Source organism: Chiloscyllium plagiosum, chromosome 12 (genome assembly GCF_004010195.1).
Source record: "Chiloscyllium plagiosum isolate BGI_BamShark_2017 chromosome 12, ASM401019v2, whole genome shotgun sequence".
In the NCBI taxonomy this organism is placed as follows: domain Eukaryota; kingdom Metazoa; phylum Chordata; class Chondrichthyes; order Orectolobiformes; family Hemiscylliidae; genus Chiloscyllium; species Chiloscyllium plagiosum.
The window spans coordinates 55,889,700-55,906,377 of NC_057721.1; the positions used below are offsets into that span (position 1 = coordinate 55,889,700).

Here is a 16,678-nt window from a genome sequence, read left to right on the forward strand (position 1 = left end):
CAAAGATCAAACAGGGCTTTAGAGGGTTACAAGGCAGCAAGGAAGGAACTGAAGAATGGACTTAGGAGAGCTAGAAGGGGACATGAAAAAGCTTTAGCAGGTAGGATTATGGAAAACCCTAAGCTTTAGCAGGTAGGATTAAAAAAAACCCTAAGGCATTCTACATTTAAGTGAGGAACACGAATATGGCGATAGTGAGGGTAGGGCTGATCAGGGATCGTGGAGGGATCTTGCGCCTGGAGTCAAGTAGGGGAAGTCCTTAATAAATACTTTGCTTCAATATTCACTAATGAGAGAGACCTTGACATTTCTGAGGACAGAGTGAAACAGACTGATATGCTTGAACAGGTTGATGTTAAGAAGGAGGATGTGCTGAAAGTTGGAGAAGTGAGGGCTCTTCTCATTGGAATGAAGAAGGATGAGAGGTGACTTGATAGGTGACAAGATAATGAGAGGCATAGAGTGGATAGCCAGAGACTTTCCCATGGTGGAAATAACTCTCACAAGGGGGCATCACTTTAAGGTGATTGGAGGATGGTTGAGGGGCGATTTCAGAGGTGGATTCTTTACACAGAAAGTGGTGGGTACGTGGAATGCACTGCCATCACCAGTAGTAGAGTCAGATACATTAGGGACATTTAAGCGACTCTTGGATAGTACAATGAAGGGATATGTAGGTTAGCCTGATCTTAGAGTATGATAAACGTTTGAATTAGATTACTTACTTTTTTTTTTAATTAGATTACTTACAGTGTGGAAACAGGCCCTTCGGCTCAACAAGTCCACACCGACCCGCCGAAGCGCAACCCACCCATACCCCTACATTTACCCCTTACCTAACACTATGGGCAATTTAGCATGGCCAATTCACCTGACCTGCACATCTTTGGACTGTGGGAGGAAACCGGAGCACCCGGAGGAAACCCATGCAGACACGGGGAGAACGTGCAAACTCCACACAGTCAGTCGCCTGAGGCGGGAATTGAACCCGGGTCTTTGGCGCTGTGAGGCAGCAGTGCTAACCACTGTGCCACCGTGGTGGGTACAACATTAAGGGCCGAAGGGCCTGTAGTGTGCTGTACTATTCTATGTTTTATGTGACACCTTGAAAAATGTCCATATTACAGAGGAGGAGGTTCATAAAGGTGGAAAAACCCCCAGGATCTGATTATCCTCGAACTCTATGGGAAGCTAGGAAATTGATTGCTGGACCCCTTGCTGAGATTTTTGGATAATCAATAGCCACAGGTGAGGTGCCAGAAGACTGGAGGTTGGCTAACGTGGTGCCACTATTTAAGAAGGTTGGTAAGAAGAAGCCAGGAAACTATAGACCGGTGAACCTGACATCAGTGGTGGGCAAGTTGTTAGAGGGAATCTTGGGGGATAGATTTATATGTATTTGAAAAGACAAGGACCGATTAGGGATAGGCAACACTGTTTTGTGCATGGGAAATCATGTTTCACTAACTTCAATCAGTTTTTTGAAGAAGTAACAAAGAGGATTGATGAGGGCAAAGCGGTGGACGTGATCTGTATGGATATCAGTGAGGCATTCAACAAAGTACCCCATGGAGACTGGTTAGCAAGGTTAGATCTCATGGAATACAGGGAGAACTAGCCTTTTGGATACAGAACTGGCTCGAAGGTAGAAGACAGAGGATAGTGATGGTGGGTTGCTTTTCAGACTGGAGGCCTGTGACCAGAGTGTGCCACAAGGATCGGTGCTGGGTCCACTGCTTCTTGTCATTTATATAAATGATTTGGATGTGAACAGAGGAGGTATAGTTAGTAAGTTTTCAATGACACCAAAAGTGCAGGTATAGTGGATAGCAAAGGAGGTTACCTCAGACTACAACAGGATCTTGGTCAAATGGGCCAATGCGCCAAGGAGTGGCAGATGGAGTTTAATTTAGATAATGTGAGGTGCTGCATTTTGGAAAGTCAAATCAGGGCAGGACATATACACTTAATGGAAATGTCCTGGGGAGTGTTGCTGAACGAAGACCTTTGAGTGCAGGTTCATAGTTCCTTGAAAGTGGAGTCTAATGTAGATAGGATATTGAAGAAGGCATTCCTTTATTGGTCAGAGCATTGAGTATATGATTTGGGAGGTCATGATGCAGCTGTACAGGACATTGGTTAGACCACTTTTGGAATATTGTGTGTAATTCTGGTCTCCCTGCTATACGAAAGATGTTGTGAAACTTGAAAGGGTTCAGAAAATATTTACAAGGATGTGGCAGGGTTGGAGGGTTTCAGCCAAAGGGAGAGACTGAATAGGCTGGGGCTGTTTTCCCTGGAGCATTGGAGGTTGAGGGGTGACCTTATAGAGGTTTATAAAATCACGAGGGGCATGGATAGGATAAATAGACAAAAGTCTTTTGCTTCAGTTGGCGGAGTCCAGAACTAGAAGCCATAGGTTTAAGGTGAGCAGAGAAAGATTTAAAAGAGACCTAAGGGGCAATGTTTTCACGCAGAGGGTGGTGTATGTAAGGAATGATCTGCCAGAGGAAGTGTTGGAGGCTGGTACAATTGCAACATTTAAAAGGCATCTGGATGGATACATAAATAGGAAGGGCTTTGAGGAATATGGGCCAAATGCTGGCAAACGTGACTAGATTAATTTAGAATATCTGGTCAGCAAGTATTTGTTTCCATGCTGAAGATCTCTATGACCCGACGACTCTATATCTATTAATAACACAAGTATTCAAGATTAATTCATATCTGCTTGTTTAAATATTGGGTAAGGCAAGTTTGACCTTACCTAGGAGGACATCCAAGACAGATAAACCTTCTGACACACTGGGTTCCCAGATGAATAGTGATGAAATTGAGTGCTGTTAAAAATACATTGTTTCAGATAGGTGAGCTGCTTGTGTATTAAACAAACTGCTTGAATCAAATATTAATAGGGTGGCTGTAAGTTTTGTACCCTTTCACCCAACCTCTCCAGATTTGAAGACCCGGTTGCTCCCTTATGAGGTACGATATGAGAGAGTTGGATTTCTCGTTCAAAACCTTCCTGTGCGGAAAGAAAATAGCTGAAGAAAACCTGATAAAAATATGACCCTCTGATAATGTTATGGCTTCTGGAATAATTGTTTCCTGAAAACCAGAGAAATCACAGACAATATTGTCTTTCAAACACAACTTACTTTGTTACAAGTTTATATAGATTCCAAAATCAGGGATATAGAAGTGAACCAGCAATTGATCATATAATGACAATGTGTACATTAGTAATTAAAACAATATATTTGCTTTTGTGATATATTTCATGGATAATTCCTTTTATATTTCTAGCACAAAATGGAACAAATTGGATAAGATTCCCCAAAAAGCCGACTGTTAGTACGCAAGTGGTTTTAGGTAGGTTACAAATTAAAATTATTAGCCTCTTTATAATCCACAAATATTTGGCATAATGAGTTATTTGGAGAATCTGTGTAATGTGATCATAAGCTGAATGTTTCTACATCAAAATGTGTCTAAATTGTTATTAATTCTTTTGTTTGCTGAGTTGTTTAAAAATGAAATGTATGTTTAGGAATAGTGGGTTTGCAGCATTGAAGTTTAGATTAGATTACATTAGATTACATTACAGTGTGGAAACAGGCCCTTCGGCCCAACAAGTCCACACCGACCCGCCGAAGCGAAACCCACCCATACTCCTACATTTACCCCTTGCCTAACACTACGGGCAATTTTAGCATGGCCAATTCACCTGACCCTGCACATCTTTGGACTGTGGGAGGAAACCGGAGCACCCGGAGGAAACCCACGCAGACACGGGGAGAACGTGCAAACTCCACACAGTCAGTCGCCTGAGGCGGGAATTGAACCCGGGTCTCAGGCGCTGTGAGGCAGCAGTGCTAACCACTGTGCCACCGTGCCGCCCATAAGTATGTGAACATTTTACCAAGGATAAAGTGGAATTTAACTTTGAATTGAAGCATTTAAAGTAACAACTATATTATCACAGAAACCATGTGATCTGAATTTTCAATGATTGCATATCATTAAGTTTATGTTTCAGGTTTATTTGCTAATTGGTATAAATTTCTGCTTAACATACAGTATGACAAAAGTTTGCACACATCATCTGTAAATCTCTTTATTGATGGGGTAACACTATTGTCTATTCAGTCTTAGTTGCATTTTTTGTTACCTAATATCTGTGGAGCTATGATCATGTGCTTGTAGTGGGGGTCCATTTTTGTTTGCATCATAGCTAGACAATATTGTAGACCCATAATGACACAGGCTTCCCTGCTGTGAGTGTGGAATTAAGAAATTAAGGTGGAGACTGCAAATGCAAATCCCTTTAGAATCATGAATGAACCAGAGCCCTCTGCATAGATTCATGTAAATCAGTTTGGGCATGTCAAGAATCCCAATGTCTTCATTGAGAACAGTAGGATGAAGATTTAAGCTTGAGATTTGGCAACAATATCTAACCCCATTGCATGACTAATGCTGCATTGGAGTGCAGGAGATAAGATTGTAGGGTGTGTGATCCAGTTGAAATATCTATCCACCTTGACTATCCATGGAAGACTTCATGTTCAAACTCATAGCCTAACTGACCTGTATAACAGTAACCTTGAGAGATGCTATTAATAATAGGATTTTCTTGGCAAACCTAGTTGATTGTCCATTGAGATGACCATCCTTTGTGGCTTTAGTTTTCCACTCTTGACAGTGAGTTAAATATTAGGAGAAAGTGAGGACTGCAGATGCTGGAGATCAGAGCTGAAAATGTGTTGCTGGAAAAGTGCAGCAGGTCAGGCAGCATCCAAGGAGCAGGAGAATCGACATTTCGGGCATGAGCCCTTCTTCAGTTAAATATTGTCAGGATATAGGCACTGCCCCCAGCAGTTATTGGTAATGCTTCTGCTGTTGCCATTGATACTTTTCTTTTTTTTTGTTTCCTTATTTGCCTCATTATTATTCCTTTTTTTTAAACTTGACAAATGGGATGATGATACAAGGAATCACTTCTCTTTCCACTCTATCACAGACCTTCTGAAAAGAAATGTGAGACTTGATGCATTAACTCTATGTTTAGAAACAGGAAAGGAGAAGTCACCCTGTTAGGAGTTTTCTATAGGCATTCGAAAAGTTCCAGAGATGTAGAGGAAAAGATTGCAAAGATGAATCTGGATAGGAGTGAAAGTAACAGGCTAGTTTGTTATGGGGTCTTTAACTTTCCTAATATTGACTGGAAATGAGTTTTGAGATGATTTGTAGATCAGATTTGAGGTTCTGGATGTAGGTTTGCTCGCTGAGCTGCAAGGTTCATTTTCAAACATTTCATCACCATCCTAGGACAAGCCAAACAGAGACTCGCACAAGAATTCCTAGAAGCATGACATTCCAACCGAAACTCTATCAACAAACATATTGACATGGATCCCATTTACCACCCCTTTAGAAAAAGTACAGGAAATAATATCACCTCAGGAAATGACATCACCACAGGAAATGACATCACCAATCCAAGGAAACCCAAACATAAAGAGAAAGTGGCTACACCACCAGTGTTTCATCCAGAGACTCACTGGAAATGTTACCTAGTATGGTGACGAAACAGCTGAAAACCAACCTTCCAGTTCAGCGAGCAAACCTACATCCAATGACTGGCAACGCTATCATTCAAGTACCTTAGATGGGTTAGATTTTGTCCAATGTGTGCAGGAGGGTTTCCTGACACAGTATGTAGATAGGCCATCAAGAGGCGAGGTCACGTTGGATTTGGTAAAGGGCAGTGAACCAGGACAGGTGTTAGGTTTGGAACCAACTGAGCACTTCGGTGATAGTGATCATAATTCAGTTAAGTTTATTTTAGCGATGGAAAGGGATAGGTATATACCGCAGGGCAAGACTTTTGCTGGGCAAAAGGCAATTGTGATGTAATTAGGCAAGATTTAGGATGCATAGGATGGGGAAGGAAACTGCATGGGATGGGCACGATTGAAATGTGGAGCGTATTCAAGGAACAGCTACTATGTGTCCATGATAAGTATTTACCTGTTAGGCAGGGAGGAAGTAGTCGAGTGAAGGAATCTTGGTTTGCTAAAGAAGTTGAATCTCTTGTCAAGAGGAAGAAGGAGGCTTATGTAAAGATGAGATGTGATGGCTCAGTTAGGGAGCTTAAGAGTTACAAGTTAGCCAGGAAGAACCTAAAGAGAGAGCTAAGAAGAGCCAGGAGGGGACATGAGAAATCTTTGGTGGATAGGATCAAGGAAAACCATAAAGCTTTCTATAGTTATGTCAGGAATAAAAGAATGATGAGAGTAGGATTAGGTCTGTCAAGGACATAGTGGGAAGTTGTGTGTGGAGTCCAAAGAGATAGGAGAGGTGCTAAATGAATATTTTTCATTGTATTTACACAGGAAAATGACAATATTGTTGAGGAGAGCGCTGACATATAGACTATTAGACTAGACGGGATTAACGTTCATAAGGAAGAGATGTTAGCAATTCTGGAAAGTGTGAAAATACTTAAGACCCCTGGACTGGTTGGGATTTATCCTAGAATTCTGTGAGAAGCCAGGGAGGAGATTGCAGAGTCTTTGGCTTTGATCTTTATGTCATTATTATCAACAGAATAGTTCCAGAAGACTGGAGGATAGCAAATGTTGTCTCCTTGTACAAGAAGGGGAGTAGAGATAACCCTGGTAACTATGATGTTTTGACGTATTTTGGCGCATTGTTGGTGTTGTATCTCCTTGTTGGTCCGCCTGGTAAGCTCAGTAGCCCTGGCTACTGAGTGACAAAATGAAGAGAAAAAGTACGAGACAGCTGTGGTCCACGCAGTCCTGCTTTCAAAAAACCATGAGGTTTCCATTTTCAATGGAGCAGTCTGTCTGGGAAGCATCCCAGATGAACAACCTCCCCGCAGCCTCATCCACAACTGCGAGCTGTGTTAAATCATCAAGTTGTACATGTGCCTACTTATCAAAACTGGCAACAAGATCCATCTCGATTTAAACTGAGACAGCGACCTTGAGACGATGCCTCCTGCCTTACGTGGAGCTGAGCCCAGCCACCCCTCCCAGGGAGCCGACTCGCTCAGTAATGGATGACTTAAATAACATTGGAAAAGGGACCGCGAGGACGGCCCATCCTCCAGACGGGATAAGCATAGCTTCCCAGACCTTCTACAACAAGAGTTATCAAAATTTGATACAGGGCACAGACTATATGGCGAAAGAGACCGTAACTGAGACAGGTGATATGACAACTGGGACAACTGCCTTCTTGGAAGGAGTTGCTTTCGAGCCAGTGTCTGTCCCGGAGGTAATTATCCACTACCCTGTCGACGGGCTGTTTTACAAGGATTGCAACACCCTCTTCCCCACGGTGATCCTGTTTAAGACCGATATGACTAAGGTGCACAACGTCAAGAACATCCGAACAACATGTTCATGCTGCGGCAAAGTAGGAGAGTATCACGCAATCTCCTGCCATTACCCAAAATGCAAAGGCAAGAACACCCCCCCAACAGGGAACTTTGCATGCAGCGCATGTGACCAACAGTTTACAACTCAGCTGGTCAACACGAGAGGCATCGACACCCTATTCTACGGAATGAAAAACGCCTCAATACTGCACCCAAGGTCAAGGGCAAACCAGGGAAAAGTGATCGCATATGGTCACAGGAGGAGGTGGCACTCCTGAGGGAACCAGAAGTGAGATTTGCAGGATCCAAATTCATAAGTAAATCGATTGCCAGCATCCATAAAATGAAAATACTCAAGCAAATCTGAGACAAGCGCAGAATCCTTGCAAACACCCTGATGGAGGTCCAAACTCCCAAACGAGTCAACCTTAACTAATGACTTACACGATTCAGAGGTGGAGAATGTCCAGGAAATTTCTGATGATCAAAATCTGGGCCAAAGAGACTGCCAAAGAACACTGGCCTCAATACCTAAGCATAGGGACGTGGACGACCAGCTAACACAAGCTTTTGAGTGCGAGGAACGACCCAGACACTCCTGCCCTAGGGGTAGGACTGATGGAAAGTATTACCGACTTACTAATGAATAGTAGGGAGAGACAGAAAAAACAAAAGAAGCCTCAAAAACACCAGGCCAAAAAATACAAAAAGACCGGTAATAATACTGGGGCTAAGAAAAGATGGGCAGCATGTAGAGCGCTGTTTAGAGTGACACAGCAGCTCTACAAAACCAACTGGCACTAACTAACTCACGAGATCATGGGGACACCAACTTCATCCCTTGTCCTCTCTCAAAAGAGGAATTGGAGGCATGTTTCCGTGTGAAACTGTCGATACCAAACCAGAAATCAAACATCAGTAAGTATGCCCCATGCACCAGGAAAGTAGACGACGGATCCTTGATGAAACCCATAGGGGTAGAAGAGGTGGAGTCAGCCATCAAGGGTATAGACGAGCCCAGTGCAACTGGACCAGACATCCTGAAACGGAAGGACATACGATCAATCCACTAGGAGGAGGAAACCTGTCTACCCCGCCTCTTCTCCCTGTGGCTCAGATCAAGCACGATACCCGAATCACTGGAAAAGAGTTGAACGATTCCTAAGTGCTAGGATAAAGACCACCTGAAAAACATCGACAATTGGCAACCAATAACTATTGGTCCGACACTGTTACGACTGTTAACGGAAATAATGGCAAAACGCCTGTGAAACAGTCAAAATTAACACTAAGTAAAAGGGGTTCTTAGCAGCCACTCCCAGATGCAATGAAAACATTGTCATCCTCGAAACATCATTAAGGGAGCAAAGCATAACCACAAGGACTTTACAGTTGTCTTTGTCGATCTGGCAAAAAGTGTTGACTCGGTTGGGCACAAGCTACTACTGAAAGCTTTACAAAGTGCACAACTCCCCAAAGCCTTTGTAGGTCTGATCAAAGAACTCTCCAATGGCAATACAATCGTGGTGGAAGGGAACGGTAACTGTACCACCCCAATAAATATTGAGAGGGGCGTAAAGCAGGGCGACCCGCTTTCACTAATTTTATTGAACATCGCTCTGGATCCTCTGTATGCTCTCTGGAGAAGGCCAACTCAGGGTTGCCATGCCCCTGGGCGGCAGAAGAGCCAACTGCTTGACTTTGGCCTTCGCGGATGACATTGTCCTTCTGAGGGACTCCCACACTGGAATGGTTAGGGATCTGAAGCTGCTCCAGTCATACTGTGACCATACAGCTCTCCGTATTAACATTGCAAAGACGAAGGGATTCTACTTTACGTTTAAAAGGAACACCTTCTTATACAATCACTTCGCAAACTGGAAGCTGCGAAATGAATCCATAGCCTATATACCCCCAGGTGACACAGAGAAGTACCTGGGAGCCCATATCGATCCGTGGGCAGGTGTGGCAGAAGGGGAATGGGAGGAGAAGCTTAAGACCTGGGTCAAAGGAATATAGGCAGCATCTCTCCAACCAAGGCAATGGCTAGAAATCCTTAAAACACATGTTACCCACAAACTGTATTTCCATCTGATCCTATCTGAAGCATCTCAGTGTACTCTCATAAAACTGGACCAGATCATCCATAATGCTACAAAAGAATTCCTCCACCTTCCACATCATACCGCTGATATAGCCCTGTATGCCAGCAACAGGAATGGCGGTCGAAGTGTTCCAAATCTGGAGGTGAAAATTCCATCCGTGATTGAGATGTCCAGTGATGTGATAATTCGAGTCTCCTTTCAGTATAAAGGAGAATGCAACACAGACACCGTTGTGGGAGTGAGCAAGCTCAAAGTCCTTAAAGAAATTGAAGATTTCCTACCTAGCAGCCAAAATGGCGGCAAAGAGGAAATGGACCCGATGATCCACATCCAAGCCATCATGCCAGCACTCCAGGAGGCAGACACCGGGACAGAAACCGCCCAACACATATGCAGGATGGAGAGAATTGGAATTTGAAAAGTGGCGAAAGCTGGAATGCCAAGGGGCAGACATCTAGTAGTTTAGAGATGGTAAGATCTCTAATTCATGTCTAAAAGTTGCAATTCAACAGAAATCCTCTCTGTTTATAAACAGCTTGCTCCTGTGGTGTAATCTATACCCGACAAGAACCATCCTATCTCGGGGAAGTTCAAATAGAAACAAAATTTGCCGAAGGTGTGAGACGACAGTTGAGACCATCTTGCACATCTCATCATGCTGCCCATTTGTCAAAAATGCTCGGATAAAATACCATAACATCACAGACCAACTGCAAAACCATGTCAGTAAGTATGGCTGGACATCGTACGTGGAGCTCAGATTATTTGCAAAAGATGGCTCACTGTAGAAACCTGATCTTCTATTCAAGAAAGTTCAAAAGATCATGGTAGTAGGTGTCACCGTGTGGTACAAGAATGACAGTAAAACACTGGAAATGGCATGGCGTGAGAAAAGTGAAAAATAGAAACACCTTGACACTGAGATAACGGAATTGACGGGAGGCTCGGAACCCAAGCACTTCAGCTTCACGATGGGTGCACGAGGCAAGTGGCTGGGCCTGAGTAACGGCCTCAGGAAATTCCTCGGCATTGAAAGATTCAAAACATTTGCCACAAAGACATCCAGACTCACGTTATCACTGACACTCGAATTGTTATAAGTGAGCAAACTGCCCTAGCCGGCTCCGGCCGGAGACAAGGATTGGCCAATCACCACCAAAAATAAATAAAAATAAAAAAAGGGTGCGCCAATCCACTACACCATGATCAGTCTGACTCCAGACTGATGGAGGATCACCAATACCCGAGCTTCATATAACACCAGTATCACTGTGGCCCTTGGCCTGTGGTGATTCTAGAGAGTCCAAAACATCGACGAGCGATGTAAAGACTCAAGAAAGGCACTCTTGTGAGTGTTTCAAAGTAGACCAGAGAGCCTTACTTCAGTTGTGGGTAAAGTTTTGGAATGGATTATAAAAAAGAGGATTTATAATCATCTAGAAAGGAATAAGTTGATGAGGGATAGTCAACCCAGTTTTGTGAAGGGTAGGTCATGCCTCACAAACCTCACTGAGTTCTTTTGAGAAGGTGACCAAGCAGGTGAATGAGGGTAAAGCGGCTGATGTGATGTATATGCATTTCAGTAAAGCATTTGATAAAGTTCCCCACGGTAGGCTATTGCACAAAATTCAGAGGCATGGGATTGAGGGTGATTTAACGGTTTGGATCAGAAATTAGCTAGCTGAAAGAAGACAGGGGGTGGTGGTTGATGGGAAATGTTCATCCTGGAGTTAAGTTATTAATAGCGTACCATAAGGATCTGTTTTGGAGTCATTGGGGTCATTGCTGTTTGTCATTTTTATAAATGACCTGGATAAAGGCGTAGAAGGATAGGTAAGTAAATTTATGGATGACACTAAAGTCGGTGGAGTTGTGGACATTGCAGGAAGATGTTGCAGGTTACAAAGGGACATCGAGAAGCTGCAGAGATGGGCAGAGAGGTTTCAAATGCGGAAAAGTGTGAAGTGATTCACTTTGGAAGGAGTAACAGGAATACAGAGGACTGGGCTCATGGTAAAATTCCTGGCAGTGCAGATGGACAGAGAGATCTCTGTGTTCATGTGCATAGATCTCTGAACATTGCCACCCAGGTTGCTAGTGTTGTTAAGAAGGTGTACGGTGTGTTAGCTTATATTGGTAGAGTAATTGAGTTTCAGAGCCATGAGGTCATGTAGCAGCTTTTCAAAACTCTTGTGCAGCTACATTTGGAGCATTGCATACAGTTCTAGTCACCACATTATAGGAAGGACCTGAAAGCATTGGAAAGAGTTCAGAAGAGATTTACCAGGATGTTCCCTGGTATGGAGGGAAGGCTTATAAGGAAATGCTGAGGGACTTGAGGCATTAGAGAAAAGAAGGTTAAGGGGTGACTTAATTGAGACGTACAAGATGGTCAGAGGATTAGATAGGGTGGACAGTGAGAGCCTTTTTCCTCAAATGAGGATAGTTAGCACGAGGGAACATAGCTTTCAACTGAGGGGTGATAGATGTAGGACAGATGTCAGAGGTAGATTCTTTACTCAGAGAGTAGTAAGGGCAAGGATCTCCAAGTAATTTAGCAGGAGATAGAACTAGCAGCACAGAAATAGATCATTCAACCCAGTCATCTCTGCTGGTGCTTCTGCTGTTTACAAAGCTCCTCCAACCCAAATAACTTGTAGTCACAGTATCAAAGCTTAGTCTTAGTTTGGTTTGCTCAAAGTGTGCAAACAATTTAAAAGTATCAAAGTACATCTTTTGTAAGTTGAACTTTTCCTTTACATTTGACTTATTTGGTATTTTGTTTATAACAAAGTGATTAATTTCTAAGCTCTAAAATTTGCATTAAAGTATATGTGCACTCATTCAAAACATCTGAAGCATCATTAAATATTGACTATTTGCTTATAATGAAGCTACTAAAATTTAGTAACCCCCTCGTCTCCAATTCCCACAAATGAAGCGCATGGGACATTTTTGATATAAATGCAAGTTTGTGTGGACATGAATAGCCAGCATTCACTGATCTTTTAGAATAATTTATGAACTGATTTCTGATCACATTCTCCAATAACTGTTTCAGGTGGCCAGTCAGCTTCTGACAGTGCACGTGACCATTCTACTAGCAGCTCATCACCAAAACCTAACATTCCTCATAAACCAGGTATGGTGATGGACAGTGTTTCACTGAACTTTTAAACTAGAGATTTTGTTTATTCTTTATTCTCCTATGGGATGAGTGTCACTGGAAAGGCCAGCATTTATTGGGATCCCTAATTGAGTAATTTGCTGAATCGTTTCTGTGGGTCAGGAGTCCCACATAGGTCTGACCAAGTAAGGATAGCAGATCTGAAATGTCAGGCATCTCATTTGGAGAATATTGCCAATCATTTGTGATTTAGAGATGCCAGTATTGGACTGGGATGTACAAAGTTTAAAAATCACACAACACTAAGCTATAGTCCAACAGGTTTATTTGGAAGCACTAGCTTCCAGAGCACTGCTCCTTCATCAGGTGGTTGTAGGAGCAGCGCTTCAAAAGCTAGTGCTTCCAAATAAACTCCATTCATTTGGATTGTTTTTGATCACATTATTTGTTGTCATTATTTGGGTAGATCTTACAACAGGGTAGTTTATAAGAAGGCAGTGAATGTCTCTTATCCGGAACCCTTTTTTTTTTGACAAGTTTAGAATTAATGGGAGCTGAGTGGGACGGGAACAGATGGGTTAATGTGTGCGGTTTTGAAACTAAGAAAACCAGGAGCACAGACAACATATTGACTGCTTTAAGAGCTGGATTGGGGTGAGCACCTAACTTGCTCTCAAGTGGTGGACACAGGTTTTAAATATTTTATGTGCCTTTATTTTTAAAGTTTTTAGTTTACTGACTGCATGCTAGGTGTCCCATGGCTCAGAAAACAAAAAAAGTAATATTTAATTTGAATGCTGGGGGTCTCGCTCACCAGCTGGAGACCAAACAAGGGCCATTTGTAGCCATCCTTGTGGGAAGTTCATTGCATAATGTGGCTGGCAGCAGGTCTTTGCTGGGATCAAGAAGTCAAGCAGTGGAAATCCTGCACCTGAGAGAGGCTAGCCAATCAAATCAAAGGCACCATTGATGAGGATGATGACTGCAGTGGACAATGCACATGGCTGAGAGAAGTAAAGGTGGGATGGCATTTGCAGGGTGTGGATTGTAGGAGAAGAACTGAGGAGAGTTGGCAGCAATGGCAGAGGGCAGGTCTCAATGGCCTCACTCTTCGCAGGTGCTAATTGTGTCAAGTGAGGGACCTTCCCAAACCATTCTCACCGGCCTGTCCCTCGGGCATTCTGCATGGCAAATTGTCTCACTGGTTGAATATCGGCAGAGAGTGGATGAAATCCTTAAGCATGTAACATTTGCTCACTTAAAGGTTTCAACTGCTGTTGGGGGCAGGAAGGCCATGCATGAACCTTCTCCCCTAGATTTGATCAGAGCAGGGGTAGGAAGGTGGCTGAGGCCCCATCCACCTGATTGAATGGCCCAGCTTTTAAATCTGCTTCAGAAAGGGCTTAAATTCTACCCCATGAAGCTGAAGAGGGGCTGGATTTAGCAACTGACGTTTCCTGGACCTGAGAGTTAGGGGAAAGAGAAAGCTGTGAGAGAAAGAGATTGTGAACATAAAGTTCAGAGAGATGTTTGGCTTGGGGGAGATAGTGGGTGCAAAACTGGACATGTAATCATGGAAGCAAGATTGGGAGAGTCAGCGGGTATGGGGGGAAGATAACTACATTGGAAGGGAGATCCACTGATCAGGAGAGGAGTGGCTATGATTTTACGGAGGGAAAGAGAAAGCTTTCCCCTCCGTAAAATCATAGCCACTCCTCTCCTGATCAGTGGATCTCCCTTCCAATGTAGTTATCTTCCCCCCATACCCGCTGACTCTCCCAATCTTGCTTCCATGATTACATGTCCAGTTTTGCACCCACTATCTCCCCCAAGCCAAACATCTCTCTGAACTTTATGTTCACAATCTCTCCCTCTCCCTCTTTGTTGCCTCGCTGAGGTCTTTTAGCTGAGGCAGCTTTCCAACCTGATTGACAGGGAGCTTCTAAGTCTGGCTGGCTGTTGGTGAAAATGGAGAATTCCTTTTAAATTTTTCCAGTTCTATCATCTCGACTGCCCAATTATGTGCCTGTATAGTTTACCGAACTGCTATGATCCCTTCCACAATGTCCATCTCCCCATAAATAATTAGACACATAGGTCCCCCAGAAATCACTTTTGATTTAAAAGCTTTCTTGCACGGTTGCAGATTTGAAGTTTGCTTATTACACTCATGTTGTTTACTACAGAACGCGCTCCTGATCAGTTGCATGGCAAGGAAGGAAGAAATAAATTAAAAAGTAAAGGTAAGTGCAATGGAGGGAAAAGAAATTGGAACACTGTCTTTTATGACTCTGGAACAAGTAAGTAGGTCATAATATAAGGAGTACATTTATGAGTCTGTACTGTAATATAGAGTCTTGCCTGCCAGGAACATGTCTTGGGAATTTAGCCATGAATCCCATTCAGTGTTATGTTTATTATATAAATATACCAAAGCATTGAGGGGGAGAATAAGTCCAAATTTCCAATAAGTATCTCTGTTGAGATAGCAAAGTACTGAAATTGCCATCAATATGACAGCCTTTCTTAAAGCATGTGTTTCAGAAATGGAAATGAAAATATCATTGTGGAGTAAAAGTGCAACTAAAAGCCTGGGCTTTAGCCATGTTGCCAAGGAAGAAAATCAGTATTTCATCTTACCTAGGCTATAAATAAATTTTCAGGAAGTGCTTAATGTTGTCATTACATGTAGAAGAAAAAGTTCCATTCCCTTGTTCAACCCTAACCAGTACAAGAAAAGGTAATGTTTCATTCTAAATTCAAGTGTTAGCTTGAATTACTTAAAATTGACAAAACTAAGAAAATTATCCCGAAAATTGACACACCTCATTAGAATGTTGATCTTTTGATATTAAGTCTTGGGATAATCTCCATTTAATTCTTAAATGATATCAGCCAGTAGCACACTTATCAGATGATTGAAATTATCAATGTTTCTCAGCTGTACAATTTTTTTAACATGGTTAGCTCATGTCACTGTTGATTAATGAATGCTAAAGTAACTGTAAAGCAACTGGATTTTACAATGGTAGTTTGTAGTATATTATTATTTGCAAATTTTGAATCGAAAGTGAAGGAAGCAGAGATTTTAGTACCCCTTCTGTGAAGGTGACTAGTTTTTGTTAAGAAAGTGAAAGTATGTGATTTGGAACAGTGTGCTCAAAACAGCCTTTCCAAGAAAGCATGTGATTTAAGCCAATTAACTTGATCAGCTACTTGGTGAGTTAATTGCTGAACGTTTACAAAATTGTGCGCGGTAATCTAGAAGGATAGAAAGGGAGGCAAGAGAGGAGGGGGGTTGGCATTTTTGATAAGGAATAGCATTACAGCTGTGCTGAGGGAGGATATTCCCGGAAACACATACAGGGAATTTATTTGGGTGGAACTGAGAAATAAGAAAGGGATGATCACCTTATTGGGATTGTATTATAGACCCCCTAATAGTCAGAGGGAAATTGAGAAGGTAATTTGTAAGGAGATCTCAAATATCTGTAAGAATAATAGGGTGGTTATGGTATGGGATTTTAACTTTCCAGACGTAGACTGGGACTGCCATAGTGTTAAAGGTTTAGATGGAGAGGAATTTGTTAAGTGTGTACAAGGCTCAGAAGGGAAGGGTGAAGAAGAGCAGAGCAGTAGTAATTGGGGACTCGATAGTTCGTGGCACAGATAGGCGGTTTTGTGGGAACGAGAGAGACTCACGTTTGGTATGTTGCCTCCCAGGTGCAAGGGTACGTGATGTCTCTGATCGTGTTTCCCGGGCCCTTGAGGGGGAGGGGGAGCAGCCCGAAGTCGTCATCCATATTGGCACCAACGACAAAGGTAGGAGGAGTGCCGAGGATGTTAGACAGGCTTTCAGGGAGCTAGGTTGGAAGCTAGGAGTTAGAACAAACAGAGTTGTTGCCTCTGGTTTGTTACCCGTGCCACGTGATAGAGATTCGAGGAATAGGGAGAGAGAACAATTAAATGCGTGGCTTCAGGGATGGTGCAGGAGGGAGGGGTTCCAGTTTTTGGACAACTGGGGTTCTTTCTGGGGAC

The 16,678-nt window shown here is 42.8% G+C and overlaps 1 protein-coding gene across 1 annotated transcript in view; it reads left to right on the forward strand.

Annotated features, from left to right (window-relative positions):
• LOC122555285 (mucin-3A-like) overlaps nucleotides 1–16,678 on the forward strand; it is a 462,531-nt gene that overhangs the window by 235,191 nt on the left and 210,662 nt on the right. The window contains exons 10-12 of the mRNA XM_043701128.1: nucleotides 3,307–3,372; nucleotides 12,575–12,655; nucleotides 14,827–14,883. Coding sequence (XP_043557063.1) covers nucleotides 3,307–3,372; nucleotides 12,575–12,655; nucleotides 14,827–14,883 — 204 coding nt within the window. The remainder of the gene's footprint in view (nucleotides 1–3,306; nucleotides 3,373–12,574; nucleotides 12,656–14,826; nucleotides 14,884–16,678) is intronic.